This window comes from Cebus imitator, unplaced genomic scaffold, assembly GCF_001604975.1.
Source record: "Cebus imitator isolate Cc_AM_T3 unplaced genomic scaffold, Cebus_imitator-1.0 Scaffold1, whole genome shotgun sequence".
In the NCBI taxonomy this organism is placed as follows: domain Eukaryota; kingdom Metazoa; phylum Chordata; class Mammalia; order Primates; family Cebidae; genus Cebus; species Cebus imitator.
This window is the reverse complement of record NW_016107316.1, coordinates 11,428,492-11,450,493: the sequence shown is the minus strand read 5'-3', so window position 1 is coordinate 11,450,493 and position 22,002 is coordinate 11,428,492. Positions and strand designations below refer to the sequence as shown.

Here is a 22,002-nt window from a genome sequence, read left to right as displayed (position 1 = left end):
TGTACTAATAATCAGATTTTTAAAAAAACTCTTAGTTTTTTGATATCTCTCTCCATCTTTCTCCCTTTCATTTTGGTAGTATTTCTTTTTCCATAGATCATCTTTTATGAATTTATCTTTTGATTATCTTGTTTTGTTGCACTGTCTAGCCAAAAATAAAAAAAAATTTTAATGATACGTGTGTTTATACAAATATATTTGGTTTACATATAGTATTGAAATAATCAAGGTATACAAAAGGTCCCTATACTCTATAAGAAATATCTTACTACATACGCTTTCTTTTTGAATTAAATTTTGTTTTGATTCTTTGTTTTTTGCTCTTAAACATATTATTTACCTTTATGTAATACAACCCTTTTTAAAGGTAATAAAAGGGTTTTATGAAATTTCCTTATATGACTTGACTATTTTATTCAACAATTTGCACTTTTTAAAAGAAAAACCACTTTTTTATTGTAACTTTTTTTTACAGATGGGGTTTCACTGTGTTGGCCAGGCTGGTCGCAAACTCTAGGCCTCAAATGATCCTCTTGCCTCAGCCTCCAAAAGTGCTGGGATTAAAGGCATGAGCCATCAGGCCTGCCCTGAAAAACATTTACCCTCTAAACTCTCGTAGATATACTAGAGCCACATGCTTAAACATACTAAAGTCAAACTAAATACGATTGTTTTTAACCTCTTGTTTTAATCTTTTTGGTATCTTCTTTTCATTATAATTTCTGAATTATATGTGAAGGACCAACTTTCAGAATTATAAATCTGAAATGTTACTTCATTTGGATTTTGGTTACTTTCTACTTTATGATATATATACACACACATAGTTTTAAAAATTGCAATCTGATACTATTTCTATTACCAGACATTATTCTAATCTTTATAGTATTCTTACACGTATTAAGTATATCGGCAGTTTATTTATTTTTGTCTATATAATATTGATACCATTTTTTTCTACTGAAGATCTAGGGCAGCTACTTTACTTTATAATATGCATATCCTATTCTTTATTTCAAGAAGCCTGTATGACACTAGGATAAGAGACAGACATATAACAGTCTCATGCACTTTCATATTGGCAAATAAATCTTCTTATGTAGGAAATATATCAGGAATGCATTCTGGCTCATGTTACAGAGGAGAGACTGTTCAGTATGGTATGGGATTTCTTTGACAGATGGGCTTACATACAAATATAGTGTTTATCAGTTTTATGAAGAATTAATTTTAATATTGAATTGCATGAATTAGAATTTTCAAGCTATATGACTTTTTTATTGAGAAAATTCAACTGAATATTAGATGCTATTAGATAATTAATATTAATTATGTAAGGTGTGATAATAGTAATGTAGCCATGTAAGAGAAAATTATTATGTTTTAAAGATATGTACTGAAGTATTTAGGGGTGAAATATCATGGTGTTCATAATTTACTATGTTTACTTTACAATACTTCAGCTAAGAAATTAAATGAAGCATATTTACCAAAATGTTAATTATTTAGGTTATGGGTATATGGGTGTTAATGACATTCTCTCTTCTGTTTACCTGAAAACTCTGATAATAAAATTTAAAAGCATGATTTGTTAAAAGAGAGGAAATTTTGCATAATGTAACATAACATTTGCTTTTGTCTTTAAAGGAACCCATTCAGACCTCTGGATATATTTGTAATTTTGAGGATTTAGAAATTAAATCTGTTCTTTTGGATGAGCTATTAAAGGTAATTCCTAAAAAGTTACATTTCTGTTGCTAGCATGACTGGGCATTATGTATTTCTGGACCAGGCTGTGTAAAAATCCTTTAAAAAAGGATTTTTTAAATAATCCTTTTTTTAAAAAATGGGGTTTCGCCCCAGTGTATGGCCTGATTAACAGTGTGGAGCCAGGGGTTCCTTTCCTGTAAAATGATGATAAAAACGTATGAGTCTCAGTTATTGCCTTTATAAGATATGGATAATAATAATACTTATAGGATTGTTGTTATGTAAGACAATATATGAAAAGCAATTCACACAATGCTATAATATAGTCAAGTGAGAGCTAAAAAAAAATGATTGCTAATTGTTGTAATTGTTTTTGCAGTAATAACAAAGAGATACTAAAGAAATATTTAAGAGTTTACCCGTTTTCTGGTTCTAACTTGAGTAACTTTTTTTTTTTTGAGATGGAATTTCCTCTTGTTGCCCAGGCTGGAGTGCAATGGTGCGATCTTGGCTCACTGCAACCTCTGCCTCCTGGGCTAAAGTGATTCTCCTGTCTCAGCCTCCCGAGTAGCTGGGATTACAGGCATGCGCCACCATGCCCAGATAATTTTATATTTTTAGTAGAGACAGGTTTTCTCCATGTTGGTCAGGCTGGTCTCGAACACCCGACCTCAGGTGATCTGCCTGTCTCAGTCTCCCAGTGTGCTGGGATTATAGGTGTGAGCCACTGCGCCCGGCCAGTAACATATTTTTAGAGACCTACCTTTCCATTTTTTTCCAGGTTTTGTAAATAATGCTTTTTTTAAAAAAAAAAATTCAAGACATGATTTTGAACCCCTGCATTGGCCTTCGTTGACCATCCTCTGAGAATTTTTTTTCTTTAAGAATATACTGAGAAAGTTTTAACTTCATTTTAGCCAAAGCATTAACTTTTTCTATGTAATATAGATAGTTTTTGAATTGAGACCGTAGATTTAAAATTTCTAGCAGTTAGTTGCAATTTGGAATAGGTTTTCATATTCGGGTTTGATATGTAAATTATGGCTCTTTTATTGTGAACCAGTTTCATTTTTCTGTATTATAATCACCATGTGACAACAGGTGGGCCCCCACCCAAAATTTGGTTTGGATGTAAAGCTTGGTGATACCATAGACACACCAAGAATGTATCTTCCATAATGAGGCTTTTAGGAGAGAGAAGGGCGGGCTTCCCAAGCTGTCTGAAATAGCTGCAGAGCATTTCAGAGGAAAAGGAGACTGGCCTGAGGGTGTTGTTGTTTAGTAGTTAGAGCGTGGGTCTGGGGTGAGGATTTTAATGGGTAGGGGCTTATGTGGTTTGAAACTCACTGGCGACAAAGGAAGGAGCATCTGGGCTTTTTCATCAGCTTGCCCATGTGAGGCAGAGGGGAAGAGGGAGGGGTGAAGTTTAAAAGCTGTCAGCAGCCAACCATCAAAAATGGAATCTGGGCTGTTATTACCTAGGATTATGTAACCTCCAGATTTGACTATTTGACTTTTTTCTATGTAGATAGCACTTTTATTGTCCCTGTTTAAGGTATACGACTTGTAAAACTAATGAACTTATTTCATTGCCTGTTTAACTTGAATACAGTACCACCAGATAATATTTTTTCCTTTTTCTTACATGTGAAGAAAGATGTCTTTTTTGTTTGTTTGTTTTTTTTTTTTGTTTTGTTTTTTTAGCAAGGTCTCTCTTTATTGCCCAGGCTGGAGTGCAGTGGTGCCATTGTGGCTCACTGTAGCCTCTGCCTCCCAGGCTCAAGTGATCCTCCCACCTCAGCCTCCTGAGTAGCTGGGATCCCAGGTGCAGGTCACCATGCTTAGCTAATTTTTTGTATTTTTTTGTAGAGATGGGCTGGTCTTGAACACTCAGGCTGAAGCGAAACTCTTTCCTTACCCTCCCAAAATGCTTGGATTACAGGTGTGAGCCACCATGCCCAGCCAGAAGATGTTTTTCTACTTGTCTTCTTTCCCAAAAAATTTAGGGAAAGAAGACATTGTTATTATTTATTTTTGAAGATTTGGTTTTTCCAGTGCCCTTTAAAAAAACGGTCATAAGTCAGTCATAAGTGGGTAGAATCAAACAGGTAATTGAAATATCTTGTCTGTTTTTATATATTTAGTGGTTTAATAGACAGTGAGCTTCTTGAATCTCTAACATCTAGCAAGGGTCTGATACAGAGTTGGTTTTCAGAAAGTGTTGGTTAAATCAGTTTTTTAAAGTGGCTACTTTATTGCTTTAAAAAAGTGGCAGAATTATATAGAATTCTAGCAGTACAGGAAAGTACTGAAAAAAGTTAAAAAGAAAAACCCTAAATTCCACCACTCAGATATTTTAGTCACTACGGTTAAACATCGGAACATTATTCCTTATAGCTGTAAGTTATATTTGGAAATACGGATTTGATAGAGTTAGATAGATGAACAGAAGGAATTTTATAAAAATGGCACCATTGTACAATCCACTTTTTTGGTGTTAATTTAATTAGATAACCTGAAAGTGAGTTTAAAGGAATTCTAGAGTTTTAGATAATATTTTTCCACTACAAACAATACTATTTTCCTGAGTTGAGAAGAATTATGAAAAACCAAGAAGTTATTAGTTTAAACTATATTTTAATTTTTAAAAGTATTGTCTTTCCACTCTAAAAGATAACATTCTTACATTTCTCTTTCTCCTTTTGTAACTATGTTATTTTTACATTGTCAAGATTTAGAACATTTTAATTTTGTCTAGTAATCCTTATTTTCAGTTGTTTAGTCTTAATATATTTAAAGACTTAACATATTTAAATATTAAGACTAAACAACTGAAAATAAGAATTCAAAGTTATTACCAGGCTTTTTACTACATTTTCTCTGTACATAGTTCTTTATTTTGATTAATCTTTTAGTTGGCTGGATTTCATCATTAGTAGTGTTTTTCAAGAAAGACCCATAATTTCCGATTGCCAGAAGCTCTAGAATGTCTGAAAATGCCTGTGGTGTTGTTGCTCTAACTAATGATTATATTGAATTCTATGAAGTTTTTTTAGGTAAAGAAGACTCTCAATGGTAAAATGATTTAATCAAAGTTCATCTATTCATTAATTCAGCAACTGTTAATTAAGAGCCAATAAGACACAGTTCTTGGCCTCAGGTAGAGGAGTTGAAGAGATAAATAAGTAATTCAGCAGCCAGAAAAGAGTTGGGAGTGCTCTGTTTCAGTCAGGATGGCATACCTGTTCAAAATTTTGCAGGAGGGCATTAGGTCATTTCTGAGATGATGACTTGAATACTGTGAATAGTACAGCTAGGCATTGTGCTGAACGTTTGAGATATATTATCCCATTTAAGGAGAAAACCCAATTTGAGCAGAGGGAAACAGGGATGCGTAACTGTGAGGGACCCCTTCCGCCATTTTCCTCTGTCCCCCTTTCCTTATAGGCCGCCTGATTGCCTCAGGAGGGACTTTACTTGTGGGTTTTGGGTGTTTTCCAAATAACTAAAAAGACCCAAACATGAGGATTTATCTTCCTTATTTTGCTCATACTACGATGCAGTTTTTTTTCTTGTTTTGTATTGTTTTGGTTTTAATTATAAAAAAGAAACACATACTCTAAAGGCAAGTATTTGAATTTTTTGTTGTTGCTTTCATCTTTACTTTTAGGATCCAGAACGTCCAAACAAGGATTACCTAGTTAACTTTGAGATTCGGTCTTTGCGAGATAGCCGAGCACTGATTGAGAAGGTTGGAATTGAAGATGCATCTCAATTCATAGAGGACAATCCACACCCCCGACTTTGGTATTTATAAAAAGCAAACTCTCCCAAGATGTCAGGTGTAGGTTTTTAAAGTCCCAGCTCTGTGTCTCTGCTCCCCTGCTACCCTCCTAATGGGAATAGACTTCCATTCTTGCTCTTCTTTTTAAAATATAGAAATTCATTTCAGATTTGGAAGTCCTCAAAATAAGCTGAATATTATTTGAAAAATGTTTGCATGAGTTACTTTTCACCGTGTTTCTCTAGAAACAAAAGACATCATAATTGAATTGTGATTCAAGACTAGTTTATCAGTAATTTGCAACATATATTTATGTTTTTGTTTCTTTTAAAATAAAGGCGCCTACTGGCTGAAGCAGCTCTTCAGAAACTGGACCTACACACTGCAGAGCAAGCATTTGTGCACTGCAAAGATTACCAAGGCATTAAGTTTGTGAAGCGCTTGGGCAAACTATTGAGTGAGTCAATGAAACAGACTGAGGTTGTTGGCTACTTTGGCAGGTTTGAAGAGGCTGAAAGAATGTATCTTGAGATGGACAGAAGGTAAGTTACGAAGGTACAGGCATCCCTGAGTACTCAATCGGTTCATAATTTTATTTTTTACAAATGGGGAATATAAATAAATTGGGTGTATTAACAGTTTCTTTTAGAAATTAATTTTAAGTTTGGATTACAACCTAGATATTCTACATGCCCCTCATTAGTTTGTGTTTCATAGTCTAGAGGCAGTTTTCTTCTCTGTTTTTACATCTAATAATGGCTATGGGAGATTTTTTTTTTTTTTTCATTTGGTGGGAAAAAATGATAGAACAACAGAGACTGGGAGCTTTTATATTTGTGACATAGCTCATCATTCCAGTTCTTTCTTTCTTTCTTTGTTTAGGACATTATTTAATTTTCTGTTGTCAAGAGGCATAAAATAAAAATCAGAAGTAGTTAGGGATTGAGTTTAGTTCTTTATATTTCATTTTTAATTTATATAAAATAATGTATGAATATCATAAATATTTCTTCTTTTAAATTAAAGAACTGTAAGTCCTGTCTCCCTGGCCAGGAATCAAACCCAGGCAGCAGCTATGAAAGCAGAGAATCTTAGCCACTGAACCACAAGGTGGAGAGTCTGTCTGAACTTCATTTCAGCTGTAAACATTGTATCTCATTTTTATTAATGTTATTTATACTTCCAGGAGATCTCTAACAACTTAAGTTCTGAAAAGAAATATAAAACCACATGTGGCCGGGCGCGGTGGCTCAAGCCTGTAATCCCAGCAGTTTGGGAGGCCGAGGCGGGTGGATCACGAGGTCAAGAGATCGAGACCATCCTGGTCAACATGGTGAAACCCCGTCTCTACTAAAAATACAAAAAATTAGCTGGGCATGGTGGCGCGTGCCTGTAATCCCAGCTACTGAGGAGGCTGAGGCAGGAGAATTGCCTGAACCCAGGAGGCGGAGGTTGCGGTGAGCCGAGATCGCGCCATTGCACTCCAGCCTGGGTAACAAGATGCGAAACTCCATCCAAAAAAAAAAAAAAAAAAACACATGTATTTACGCTATGTTTTGTTTTGAAATAAACCTGATCATGTCTAAGAAATTGCTGAAAAGAAATGATTGTTATTTAAATCGTAATTTTGCTAAATAAGTTGGAAGCCTAGGAAAATAAAGGCACAACATTGTTTGCGTTTCCCTATTCTGGTATCTTAGTCCATTTGGGCGGCTATAACAAGATACCTGAAACTGGATAATTTATAAAGAACAGAGATATTTTTCTCACTGTTCTAGAGACTAGGAAGTCTAAGATTAAGGCGTCAGCAGGTTTTAGTGTCTGTTGAGGCCCTGTTTCACTTCTAAGATGGTGCTTTGAATGCTATGCCTTTATAAGGTGGAAAGTGAAAGGGCAAAGAGGGCAAACTCCCTGAGACCCTTTTATAAGGGCATTAATCAGCCCATAAGGGCAGACATAATACTTCCCCAAAACCCTACCTCTTAATACTACCACAATGGAGATTAAGTCTTAACATGAATTTTGGAGGGGAAACACATTCAAGCCATAACCTCCAGGTGCTCCTCATTTCCTCTTATCTAGTCAGGCTAAGTTTCTAAAATGTTTGGAGAGTCACATTGTCCACTGCTCTGTAGTCTGAGCACCTAGAACTGTATCTAGCACATGGTAGGCTCTTGGTAAATATTTGTCAAAGAGATGAATGAATGAATGACTTTGTTTGTAGGGATCTTGCTCTTGGCCTCCGGCTGAAACTAGGGGATTGGTTTAGAGTATTCCACCTCCTGAAAACTGGATCTGGTGATGCGGATGACAGTCTCCTGGAACAAGCCAACAATGCCATTGGAGACTACTTTGCCGATCGACAGAAGTGGTATGTAACTCACCTGGGGCACCTCCAGCATTCATGCAACGCTTTGTAGCCGCCTGAGTACTGCTTAATGCTGGGGAAATAGAGACCATCTTCTTGAATTCTAAAATTCAGATAGCTCTAGAGTCATCTTGGAAAGCCAGAGGTCTTGTGAAGTTGTGAGATGAGCACTATAAAAATCTGGAGTGTATAAACACAAAACTTGTACTTAGCTCCAGGCAGCTTTCTACTGTTGGAGACTATAGTCTATAATTCTAAGATGTTTTATGATTTATTTCTGAACAAAGTTTCAAAAGTATTTTTATTTATTGTATGTTATTTTCAGAAATCATTGGCTTTCATTCTTTTCATTTTGAAATATACTTATGTCAGTTTTAAAAGTTTTTCCTTTTTTCTTTCTGCAGGTTGAATGCTGTACAATATTATGTACAAGGGCGGAACCAGGAACGCTTAGCTGAATGTTACTATATGTTAGAGGATTATGACGGATTAGAGAACCTTGCCATTTCACTTCCGGAAAACCACAAGTTACTTCCAGTAGGTATTGTAAAGTTTAGCTTTTGGAATTGTTAGGTTATTTTATAAAATTTTATGTTATAGTCAGGAAACACATTCCACAATAAAGAAAATTTAAAATCTGTAATTTTATAATTTCTTAGACATGGAATGATGCTTTTATTTTAATTATAAAGCAATATATAAATAATATAGAACACTTGAAAATGGAGGGGAAAAGTCAGTCACATTCCTACTACTTTAACATGATCACAATCTTGTGTCGTCTGTTATGATTTATAAAATTGCTTTTTAAATGTTAGCTGAATATGTGAAATATTTACAGATGAAATGATATGTTGTAGGGATTTGCCTCAAAATAATCTGAAATTGTTTGGAATTTGCTATAACTTAAGTTTAAAAAGATAGCTCAGTTTTTATTGTTATATTAACAATAAAGTATTTAAAGTTAAAAGAGAAATCAAAAGAGTTCCCTTGCTTTCTAATGTTCTTCTAGAACCTCTTAATTAATTGTTGAATACCATAAATATGTTTGTATTTTATTTGTTTACCATATAAATCACTGAGCTGTGCAATATTTGTAGAGCTAGCAGCTCTCAACTGCAGAGTCTGGACATGTATCAGTTGTGAGTTCCACTTCAAAAATGTTGCCTATTAGTTAGTAAATAAGTATAGAATTATGGTAATTCAGTTTTCCCTATTGTGAATTTGAGCAGTTATCTCTGTAATAATGGTATTTTCACTCACCTTTATTTTCAATCCTGTGGATTTTCTTGAGTAGGAAAGAAAATTATTTAGGACCCTGGGTATAGGGAAGAATGTGTATGCTCCGTTTGTTCTGTCTGTTAGATGTGTCTGATGAAGCCGAAAAACATTTTGCTGTAGGATATCCAGAAAAGTAATATTCCTGAGTGAATACTAAGTAATTTTAACTATAATAACAAATAATAAAATGATAAATTTTAGATTGAGTTATAGAGGAATGTTTAATAATATGAGAAGGTGTACATAATATTTAAGTAGGAAATACAGGATACAAAATTATGTATTGTATGACTGTGTACAACACAAACATATACATATATATTCATAGGACAAAGATGTTAAGAAATTACCCCAGAGTATTGATAGAGGTTTCTTATGAATGGTAAGATTATGAGTAATTTCACTTTTTTGTGTTTTGTAATTCTTTTTTACCATTAAAATGTATTCCCTTTTTTTTTTTTTTTTTTTTTTTTTTTTTTGAGACAGAGTTTCGCTCTTGTTACCCAGGCTGGAGTGCAATGGCGCAATCTCGGCTCACAGCAACCTCCGCCTCCTGGGTTCAGGCAATTCTCCTGCCTCAGCCTCCTCAGTAGCTGGGATTACAGGCACGCGCCACCACACCCAGCTAATTTTTTGTAGTTTTAGTAGAGATGGGGTTTCACCATGTTGACCAGGATGGTCGCGATCTCTTGACCTCGTGATCCACCCGCCTCGGCCTCCCAAAGTGCTGGAATTATAGGCGTGAGCCACCGCGCCCGGCCTGTATTCCCTTATAATCAGAAAAATATAAGCATTGTTTTAAAAAAGATAGTTGAATATAAAATATGCTTTCATACTTCTAAAAATATTGTAGAAGGGTTAGGGATGGAAAACCTCTGGCTAATTAGGTATTCTGAAAGGAAAAGAATGACCTTCTGAAAATGGATAGTGCCCCTGAACAAGTAAGATTTGTTGTTGTTGTGGTGGCGGTGGTGGTGGTTCTTCCTCATTGCCACCACTTTCCAGGGAAGCTCTGTTTTGGGTCTAGCTTCCTAAACTGATTAATGGCAGACTTCTCTCGGACATTTCTTTATAGAGGTATTTGACAGCTCTGTGAGATTTCCCTTAAGTCTCTAGTTAATGGTTAGCACTGAGTATACCACCAATTGACGTGAAGGTTTTTTTCACCCACTATTGGGGGATTTATTTTGGAGCTTGACATTTCTGTGTACTAGCTACTGAACTGAGAGAAGAAAGGAGTGCAGTGTTTTCAGGACCTGGTTAAAAATCAGATCCACAGCCTGAGCCAATGAAGCTCTGGTTTTATAGAAGGTGATGCCTTAGTATCCGTTCAGATTTGTATCCTCTGCTCTTGCGTCTGTTTACAGAAAACTCTGTAACTAACAGTAACGTTTAATACTCATATGTCCCTATGGATTTTTATTAAATTAAAATATAAGTAATTTCCTTGGTCTGTGAAATCTGATAGTATTGTTTTGTTTGTACAGGAAATAGCACAAATGTTTGTCAGAGTTGGAATGTGTGAACAAGCAGTGACTGCATTTTTGAAATGTGGTCAACCAAAGGCAGCGGTAGATACCTGCGTACATCTAAACCAAGTAGGAACTGAAACTTACTGTCTGTGCGGCTTGTTGTCTTAGGAATTTTTAAGTCAAAGCAAAATTAAAGTCATCATAGTGATCTTTTAAAGATTATTGCCAATGTAAGGGTGGGAGAGCTTGACATGAATTTTATGAAAGAAGCTAGGCAGGTATTCTCTTAGTTGAGGACCAAGAAAGTTGCAGTTACCTCTTAAAGTGCTACTATGAGGGATGACCTACTCGTAACCAGCTCAGTCTGGGAGCATGAACAAAACCAGTGCTTTTAGTCTGGTAAGTTTTTATCTGGAAGTAATTTCATAATTTTCTGTGTTTTATTAGGGTTGGGTTTTGTTTCCAAAGAAGGACCAGTTAATGGTCGGTCATTGCCTGAGGAAGGAACTGAGTTACTTTATCAATATTTATTTTGGCAAATCTATTTTCCTTTTCCTTTATAGAAAGCATACATTTGATATTTTTAAGAGCTGAAATTAAACAAAAAATACAGAGTTACTATAGAAACTATTGACTATCAATGTATTCTTTTATTATTTTCCTTAAAGTATTTTTTAAAACCCCATTTGCTTTATAAAAATAATTTTTAAATGTTAAATCTGATAGGACATTTTCACAACTGAAGTTGCATATCTTGTTTTACTATAAAATGTAAACAAGTGTATCTTTTTCTCGCTTGAAGTTTTGCAAAATTAGAATTACAAGATTAGTATGATTATAAACTTTCAAACTTTCATTTTCACATGCGTTTCTTAAGCAAATCAGAGTCTTAGAGATCATTTCATCATTTTGACATATGCTTAGCTTATAGAACTTATGTTGCTGTGATTTTAAATGCAATTTTTAAAACAAACCAGTTTTTAATTTTGAAGCAGTGTTTTTTATAAACTTAAAGCTTTATTGTGTGAATTTTATGATATATGTGACTGTAAATACTTGGGTGACTGAATAGCGTAATTTTTCTCCTAGTGGAACAAAGCTGTTGAATTGGCTAAAAATCATAGTATGAAAGAAATTGGATCTTTGTTAGCTAGGTATGCATCTCATTTACTGGAAAAGAATAAAATGCTTGATGCCATAGAGCTCTATCGGAAAGCCAATTACTTTTTTGATGCCGCTAAACTGATGTTTAAGGTAATGTAAAAATCTTGGTGAGTATTTGATTTGTTCCAGTCACAATTTTTTAATATATGAAAGAGCACATTCTCCATTTCCTTACAGCAAAACCACTCTGGTTTTATTACTACTGTATATGTTATTTTAGTATTATTTATTGCCTTTACAAAGCTGTTTATTAATATTAGCAACTTACTAATACCTACACAATTGTTTGTTGAATAATGGGGTTAACAAAGAGTTAAAGAAATTGCTGAGACTAAGTACAAATTTCTACAATAGGGAATTAAATTTTGTTGATAATAGGGTTTTGAGTCTTTTTAAATGTACAAATTTTAAATATTACACTTTATATAATATTTATTTGGAGGGAAGATAATTAGTACAGTATTAATGTATATACATTTTACATTCTATTTTATTCCCATTTGGTTTAATGAAAAAGGAAAAATTTATCTCAAAATTATTTAAATAAATTTCAGCTTCTGAATGATACATCGTGTTAACACCATTGTATCTTTGTGTATTTGGAACATTATTTTAAAAATCTCTGTGTTGGCCGGGCGCGGTGGCTCAAGCCTGTAATCCCAGCACTTTGGGAGGCCGAGGCGGGTGGATCATGAGGTCAAGAGATCGAGACCATCCTGGTCAACATGGTGAAACCCCATCTCTACTAAAAATACAAAACATTAGCTGGGCGTGGTGGCGCGTGCCTGTAATCCCAGCTACTGAGGCAGGAGAATTGCCTGAACCCAGGAGGCGGAGGTTGCGGTGAGCCGAGATCCCGCCATTGCACTCCAGCCTGGGTAACAAGAGTGAAACTCCGTCTCAAAAAAAAAAAAAAAAAAAATCTCTGTGTTATGGAATATAACAGCTATTTCATCAGCACTTTCTTTATTCGAATTTAGTTATTTAATGGCACCTCTATTTTCTAAGATGGATCTAAGTTCCAACTCCTAGGGCTAAATATTAAGGAAAGAACTAAATACTTGTAAGTACTAATGAAAAGAATATGAGTTTTAAAATATTTATCTTAAATAGGTGGTATTTATATTCCTTCTTACTGATTTTCCTCCCTTTTTAGGGAATCAAATTTGTTAGTTTTGGAAATGATTCTATTTGTACAAATAAAGATAAGTAACTTCCCTCAATTTAAAAAAATGTTTAAAGATTGCAGATGAAGAGGCAAAGAAAGGAACAAAACCTTTGCGTGTCAAAAAGCTGTATGTACTGTCAGCCTTACTTGTAGAGCAACACCACGAACAGATGAAGAATGCTCAGCGAGGAAAAGCTAGAGGAAAAAATTCAGAGGTAAGGTAGCATGTTCAGTAGCATTAAACCCTCCGAAGTATTTAAGAAAGAAAAAGGAAACTATCAAACTTCTCTTGTGGACAGGTCATTTCATTTGCATGTCTGCATTTGTTTTCTTAAATGAAATGAATAAAAAGAATGACTGATTTAGAATTAGTATTCAATTTTGGAAATTTCTCCTTAGAAATATTGAAACTGTTTTTCTGTAATACGAATCTGTAGTCTTTGCTTTAGTGTCTTATTTTTGTTAAAAAATTTTTCTTACCTGGGAAATCCTTCTTTCTAATCAGTGAGTTTAAAAAACTTTCCTAGATATATTATTTTAATGTGTAAATGAATTTCTTACTAACTTAAAATGTAATCAGTTATATTTTAAAGTTTAATTATACCAGTTTAACAAACTATGAATTACAATAAAAAATTAAGTCTGTCTTGGATGCAGTGGCTTGTGCCTGTAATCTCAGTGACTAGGGAGGCTTAGGTGGGAGAACTTGAGCCCATGAGTTTGAGACTGCAGTGAGCTATGACCATGCCACTGCATTCCAGCTTGGGTGGCAGAGTAATACGTCATCTTTTAAAAAGAAAGTCTGTAGTCATAGTTTTGTAATGATAAAATCTGCTCGTTTAGATACTTTAATGACTGTTGTTATTTGGGAGTTGGTACTGCGCGTGTGTTTGTGCTGACGGAAAGTGTGGGCTGACTTTACTTGTAGGCCACGTCTGCCTTGGCTGGTTTGCTGGAAGAAGAAGTTCTGTCTACAACAGATCGTTTCACAGATAATGCATGGAGAGGGGCTGAGGCTTACCACTTCTTCATACTTGCACAGAGGCAGCTCTATGAGGGATATGTGGACACTGCACTGAAGACAGGTGGGCCTGTCCTGATGTGTATAGTATGTTTGAAAATTATAAATCAAGTATGAAGGGCCAGCTTCTTCAATTTGCCTTTACATGGCCTTCAGTAACATTTTTTCGTATGGATTTTTTTTTCATATGTTTGAGATTATGCTATATATAATTTGTCTTATGCATTCCCATTTTGAAGTTTTTGTTTGTTTGTTTTTTGAGACGGAGTCTCACTCTGTTGCCAAACTGAAGTGCAGTGGTGGGATCTCCACTCGCTGTAGCCTCCACCTCCCCGGTTTAAGCGACTCTCCTGCTTCAGCCTCCTGAGCAGCTGGGACTATAGGCACCAGTCACCACACCCAGCTAATTTTTGAATTTTTAGTAGAGGCAGGATTTCACCATGTTGGCCAGGATGGTCTCAATCTCTTGACCTCGTCATCCACCCACCTCTGTCTCCCAAAGTGCTGGGATTACAGGCCTGAGCCACTGCACCTGGCTGAAGTTTTTTTTTTTTTTTAAATTCAGAAAAAAACCCATAGTTCACAGAAATGTCAGAAATTTGAGATAAGCAAAAAGAATGTGTATAGCATTCATATGGCTAGCCATTCAAAGTTAAACACTTGATAGTCACATTCATATTTTTTGGAGAAAAATATATGTACATGTATATATTTAATACACATATTAAGATAATTTTGTTTTTTACAGTTTTGGGCATATAACACAGCATAGTTTTATGTACTTTTTGAAAACCATGTTTTAAAATATTTCCATATTTTACATATAGATGTCTATAGCTTTCATCTTGCATTTCATAAAAGTGATACTTATAATTTCAACCAAAACAGAAAAATATGGAAAAAAAAGTAAAAGAATCTAATAATGTATAAAATAATCCTATCACCCAGAGATAATCATTGCTAAGGTTTAGGTAAACTTCCTTTTAGATGTTTCTACGTGCTGGCGCATGCTTTTCCCCCTTAGCAGTATATTGTAGTTCTTTCCTCATCCTTAAACACAGATCTGTGTAAACATTCTACCTAATACTCCATGGTATTTGTGTACTGTTACTGATAGAAGATTATTTACATGTAGTATCAGGATCTCAATTTCTTAACAATAACAATATTCTGGAGTTTAGATATATGAACTCCAGAGAGCATAATTCTGATAATTATGTTATAAGCCAAAGCATATGGATTACTAAGTCATTACTGGTCTTTCAGCTTGGCCATGGCAAGCACTGTCATGATCACCTCACCCTTCCTCTGTTACATTGGTGACATCATTCATTTGCTGCTCAGATCATCACCAAATGCATATCACACTCTAATCCTAATATATCATGAATCTGTTTTCCAATGGCATGATCTTAAAAAAAAAAAAAAACTTTTAGAGAAATCCTTTTATTTGAATATTTCTGGAATTCTATAGGGATGATTTTGATTTTTAATTATTTTTATAAGAGCTCTTTAGAGACCATATGTAATAATCCTCTTTCATATATATTGATTTTCCCTAGCATTTATAAGTTATAATTACTTAACCTTTCTAAGCTTCAGTTACTCTTTGTGTAAAGAGAGGATAATAGTATCTTCCTCATGTAGTTATTTTAATGATTGAGAAGTTCACGAAAAGAAAACTCACTTATTACGCTGCCTGCTGCCTGGACTTTGTGAGCTCTCAATAAGTGGTAGCTATGATGATGATATTAATATTTTTATATCGCCATATCAGTCTTTAACTTTATATTTTTCTCTCAGGAGCCATGCTTAGGATTTCCTTTACGTTTGTTAAATATTGTTTATTATAACAGTTAAGTTATCCTGACACCATGTATTGAGTTTATTCTTTCTTAACAGATTTGAAATTCTACCTTCATGAAACTAAATTTATACATATTCTTAATCTCTTCCTATTTTCTATTCATGTATTTCTGTGCCACTACTAGCTTCTTTACTTTTACATTTTAATATCTGGTATTTAAATGCACCTTCATTATTCCTTTTTAAAAAATATTTTTTGAATGTTGTCTTGTATTTGTTCATCTAGATCAACTTTACAGTCTTTTTGAGGGTTGGGGAGGTTTTAATGAAGTCCTATTGGATCAGATTAGAATTGCATTAATATTAATATTGGACTTTTTTTTTTTTTTTTTTTTGGAAGGGGTCTTGCTCTGTCGCCCAGGCTGGAGTGCAATGGTGCAATCTTGGCTCACTGCAACCTCCGCCTCCTGGGTTCAAGCAATTCTCCTGCCTCAGCCTCCCAAGTAGCTGGGATTATAGGCATCTGCCACCATCCCAGCTAATTTTTGTATTTTTAGTATAGATTGGGTTTCACTGTGTTGGTCAGGCTGGTCTCAAACTCTTGACTTCAGATGATCCACCCACCTAGGCCTCCCAAACTGCTGGGATTACAGGCATGAACCATTGCACCTGGCCTATTGGACTTGTTTCTGTGTTTGTAAGTTTTCTCATTCAGAAGCATCGTTGAAAATTTTTTGTTTTTTATTGATACATAATTGTACATATTTGTGGGGTACATGTGATAGTTTCCTACATATAACGTGTAATGCTCATATTAGGGTAATTAGGATATCTGCCATCTCTATCACCTCAAGCATTTATGATTTCTTTGCTTTGGGAACATTATAAATCTTCTCTTCTAGCTAGTTAGAAATATTCAGTAAATTAATGTTAAATATAGTTAGCCTACTGTGCTATTGAACCCTAGAGCTTATTTCATTACGCAACCTTGAAAAAGATTCAAATTGGTTACAAATCTAATATTGTCTATAGTACATTTTAAAGAAAGATTGTATTTCCAGTATAATTGCAAAGAAGATGCTGTAACTTGAATTATCCGAACTGACAACTTGGAGACTCATTTTCACTTTTTCTCAAAATCCCTGTTTCAGTGAGACAAACAACGAAAACAATAATACAAAAGCAATATAATCTGTCCAAAGAAACACGAAGAAAAAAACATACGATTTTATACTGTTTTGCTTTTTTTTTTTTTAACAAAAGGAAACACAGTATTATCTTACAGTTTATGACTAACATAATATTTGCTTTTTCTGAAGTGCCATAGAACTTTGTAACAGAATCGAAGAAAAGGTGGGTGTTTTGACACCAAAATTATTCGTGTGTGTGTGTGTGTGTGTGTGTGTGTGTGTGTGTATTTCTGAGTTGGCACAGCCACGTGCAGCATTTGGTGGTGGCTCTTTTCACAGGATGAGCTGTTAGCCAGCTTCGCAGAACCTTGGATGTCATGTAGCTTAGTTCCTCCTCCTAGTGCTCCCATCTCTCAGCACTGTTTGCTTTCAGTCCCTTAGTTAATGCAAGTTCAATGAAAACACTTTAACTTAGATTCTTCCTTATGCATGTTCATAATTATTTAAAAAAACCCAAATTGCCCTCTTTTTCTTAGCTCTTCACCTGAAAGACTATGAAGACATCATCCCTGCTGTGGAGATCTACTCTCTGCTAGCACTCTGCGCATGCGCCAGCAGAGCCTTCGGGACTTGTTCAAAAGCTTTCATTAAACTTACTTCTTTAGAGACTCTCAGTTCAGAACAGAAACAACAGTATGAAGACCTCGCTTTAGAAATCTTCACCAAGTATACTTCAACAGACAACAGAAAATCTGAATTGGACGACAGCCTTATGGAAGGGTAGGTTAATTTTAATTAGTGATGTCATTCTGCCTTATTAGAAGCTTGGATTTCTAGATGTACAATGTTTAATGTAGGAATTAAAGCAGTAAATTTTGAAGCAACATACATTAACATTATACCCTATTTTATTCTTACAGCTGTATTTATGCTTTATTTTTTCATTGTAAGAAAGGTTTTTTCTTGAGAACACTTTTTGAAATGACAGTATTTGATGTTAATCTTGAATTGTTTTATTCATTATTTTTTAAAGTGTATTAAATAAGTTAGATTAATTAGAAGTTTTAAAGTGTAATGAATTGATTCTTGTCCTATTTTACAGTGGAGAAGGGAAACTGCCAACATGTGTTGCCACGGGAAGCCCGATCACTGAGTATCAGTTCTGGATGTGTGGTGTATGCAAGCACTGTGTCCTTGCTCAGGAAATAAGCCACTATAGCTTCTGCCCCTTATGCCACAGTCCAGTGGGATAAAGGAATGATGACCTGTATATAACTGTAAAATATATGTAGCAAACATACATAGCAAGAACTGTGTATGTAATAAGGTTTATTTCAATGAGTTTTGTATGAAAATTAGCCTCATTATTTATAGTTGAATTTTTGCACAAAATATATGTTAATATAATAATTTTTTTTACAGAAATATACCTGTGAAATAAGAAGGCTGATTTTCGTATAAAATGTATGAAAAATCAACCATATTTTCTCTCTCCCTCTCTGTCTTGTATTTGATTATATGATACCATGGGAATATTCCAAATAAATATTTTTCTCACAGTGTCAAGATAACTTAATTCATTAAAAAATCTTAAAGGGAGTGGGGAATGGGGGAAGCATGGGAATGGGACAAAGTTGAATTTAGAGAATTTTTGTAACACATATGACTAGGAAGTTAATTGTAATAGTGAAATGAGCTCTCTCTGTAGCTGTATTTAATTAAATAAGCATCGAATGTCTTCTTTGTTATATTTTCAGAAGTGATGGCATTTGAAGACTTTTTTTTTTTTACAGTTTAAATTGCTTCTAGTAGTCCTATTCTTCTATTTTAAAATCTATCCTAAAAGTCTCATTCAAGAGATGGCATTTGGAATTTATACTTTCATACCATTGTGCAGAAAATTTTGCTCTATTTATAATGAAAATAAACAAAAATATCAATTTTGTAGTTATAGCTTCTGTTGAAACATTGTTACTAAGCTGGACCCTTCATTTATACAAATATTGCTGAGGGAGTGATTCTTTCTTGATATGCATCTGTTTTCATTATTAATTTAAAAGATAAACAGCTGTGATCTGAAATGGATCATTTTTTATGTTTTTTATATAGTCAATAATGTTCTCTATTTGTGATGAATTTCGTTTTGTGCCTAAACACCAGACCTTTGCACTATTTCATCAAGATTACTTTATTGAGGTTTGGCTTACATTTAGTAGAGGCAATACATACAGAGAGATATGCAGCTTTGTTATTGTAGCTACAGTACACTTCTCAATCTGATTTGTTTTTGTCTTGTAGAGACAGAGACAAGTTCAGCATGTTGCAGATTGGGAACAGTGAGCTATGAGAAGAGATTTAGAGCCTAGATGAGCTTAGGATAGATAGTGGGCTCATGGGCCTAAGTAAAAAGAGAAGACCAGAAGTCTTTGAGGTCTCTGTCTGTATTCATGCACCTTGTGGAAAATTACCTTGGTACATTGGTAGCCTCCAAATAAACTACTTAGCAAGCTATACCAGAGGTCATGGAAGAGAAAGCCTTACATACCAAATAAAAATTCTCAAAATACATTGGTTTGTTGAACCAATTTGCAATACACCATGAAGAACAAGGAGAAAGCAATGATAGATTAACACTGTTAGCGTAGGGTGCCAGTAGGTGGAAAGACTGTAAGACCTGAATCCTGGGTTATGTAATGTTTGTATGTCCTGACACGCACTCTGTCATACGAGCTTTCCCGTAATAGTGGGGTTACAAAGAGGATCAGAGTGGCCGTTTGAGCCAGAGGACTCAATCAGAGGAAATGTGCCTGAGGCCAGCAGCGTACACTTGCTGTATAGAAGAGTCTCGGGTCAAGTACAGTTGGCCGCAGCAATAGCTTGCCTGTTATGCTTCTGAGCAGTTGTGAATTTTATTGTATTTCTTGGGTAAGGTCAGGCCAGAATGAGTGTCACCAGTGGGTAATTGAATCAACTTCCCACACATACTGAGGCCTTTATGTGTCTCGTGTATACTTTGTATGTCATGAATATGTGGTACCTTTGTGGCTTTTCATATTTTTAGTGCTTCATGAATATTTGGTATCTCTTGCTCCTTTCCTCTCTATCTGTAGTCACACATACATGCTCTATTAACTTTGTCTAATATGTCTCCTAAGTTACTAACTTACCTAAATTTAACCCAGTGAATTCCATCTTTCTCATTTGTTCTCTTCTATACCAGAAGGGGAAATTTCCCCAAATCACATCCTAACAAAGAAGTCTGTCTAAGACAATATATCTCCTGTTGAAATTACTTCTTTCCACAGGATTTTGTTTTTAGGGATGAGACTATTTTCTACTTCATCGAGGAAAGAGAAATGTTCAGGGTTGTAGGGATGGTCACTTACTAGCTTTGCCTGTCTGAAAGGTTTGTGCAGGATGGCTTGGTCAAAGCTGCCAAAGCCGCAATTCTTGGTCCATGGTCTAATGCTTGAGTATCTCTTCTTTCCCTTTCCTATTTCAGGAATCAGCTGAGAATTCATTTGATTGTCATGTCTCTTGCCCCTTAAGGTGATGCGTTGGTTACACTTTCATTTGCTTTAATTCTAGAATCACCTGTTGACGCCTCAGACTTCACCTAACTTATCTTTTGGAAAGTGTCTTTTGGAGCCTTCCCCTAATTTTCCTTTAATTCCGTGCTGCCTGAGCCCTAGAATTTTCCCCCGAACTACTTATTCCAGATAGATCCTGAGTTGCTGGATCTCGCTGATATTTCAACAATATCTAGTTGGTATTTCTAGTTCAGTTGGATCCAGAAACCAGTATCTCTAAAAACAACCTCTTATACCTTGTGGACCTAATTATCATATATGTATATGTGTGTGTGTGTGCATATGTACACAGAAAAACACATCTTTTTTACTTTTGTAAAAGCTTATGCCTCTTTGGGATCTGTATCTGTGAAAGTTTTAATGATCTGCCATGATGTTTTGGGGACCTTTGTCTTGTATGTAAATGGTACTAAAGAAAGAACCTGTATTATGAGTCGATCCAGGTGGTTTTATTTGACATGAAGGAAATGTCAAGGTAAGAAAAAATGCTGACAAACTCTCCCTTGATTAGGAGGACAAAGAAAAGCAAAATTGACCGTAAAAAACAATTACCTGGTGAGAAGTTGCATAAACAGAATTAGGTGGTGTATTGAAGATAGCATCATGAAATAGTTATATTGTTCTTGCAAAAAACATGTACTGACTCCCTTTGAGTAATGCCAAGTTGTTTTTATTATAAAACTTGCCCTGAATTACACGTTTCAAAATGGTGTGGTGGGTCAAAGTACTGAAATGATGGAACTGACTGATGAAGCTGTACAAATAGCAGTGTGCCTAACAAGCAACACAGCAACGTTAGCGTGCTATAATTCACAAATGCCAATTTCATATAAAGTGTATTTTGCTAAAATATACTTTGAAATTACTTTTCTGTATTCCAAGAGCTGAGATCTTAGATTTTATGTAGTATTAAATGAAAAAGTATGAAAATAATAAAAACTGAAGAAAAATAACTTGTGTTTATCCCATGTTTTCTTTATAACTTATGGAGAACATGGTGTTTGCTTTGTCTTCATTTAAGTATTCTGATGGGGGTTGGTTAGGAGGGTATTGGGTTTCAGGGTGCAGAAGGGGAAAAGGGAGCAGGAGGTACAATAGATATACAATACCACTTTCACAACCAAAACAAGGGGGAAAAACCCCAGCAGTCTTCCAGAGGCACTAGGCAAATGTCAGACAATTGGAGCCTGCGGTGAACTGCTCCTTAATGGTCATGCTGAGTTCTCATTTAGGAATGAAGGAAATTATGTCTTACTAGACCTATAAGAGAAAATAAAGAATACTAAATTTGATAATGTTGTAGGTCCAAGGTTTTCTATAGAGTTTCAAAATAAAAATAGCAATACTATGTTGCCTCTACTGTCTATTTTAAAGACCATTTTTCAATTCATTTTTTTTTAATATTTATTTTTTTAGTATAAAACCAACAAATGTTCATAGTAGAAATTTCTAAAAATACATAATAGTATAGATGAGAAAGTAAAATTAGTCTTAATAATCTTTATAAA

The 22,002-nt window shown here is 34.8% G+C and overlaps 1 protein-coding gene across 2 annotated transcripts in view; it reads left to right on the top strand.

The window, feature by feature from the left end:
* WDR35 (WD repeat domain 35) overlaps positions 1-21,444 on the top strand; it is a 71,658-nt gene extending 50,214 nt beyond the window's left edge. The window contains exons 18-28 of one of the 2 annotated variants that reach the window (XM_017526315.2): positions 1,648-1,728; positions 5,381-5,517; positions 5,833-6,036; positions 7,719-7,865; positions 8,267-8,399; positions 10,631-10,741; positions 11,705-11,869; positions 13,022-13,162; positions 13,876-14,032; positions 17,441-17,684; positions 18,007-21,444. In XM_017526315.2, the coding sequence (XP_017381804.2) occupies positions 1,648-1,728; positions 5,381-5,517; positions 5,833-6,036; positions 7,719-7,865; positions 8,267-8,399; positions 10,631-10,741; positions 11,705-11,869; positions 13,022-13,162; positions 13,876-14,032; positions 17,441-17,684; positions 18,007-18,157 (1,671 nt within the window). In that variant the 3' untranslated portion in view covers positions 18,158-21,444. The remainder of the gene's footprint in view (positions 1-1,647; positions 1,729-5,380; positions 5,518-5,832; positions 6,037-7,718; positions 7,866-8,266; positions 8,400-10,630; positions 10,742-11,704; positions 11,870-13,021; positions 13,163-13,875; positions 14,033-17,440; positions 17,685-18,006) is intronic. The other variant, XM_017526319.2, reaches the window with a different exon arrangement.
* The last annotated feature ends 558 nt before the right edge of the window (positions 21,445-22,002 follow it).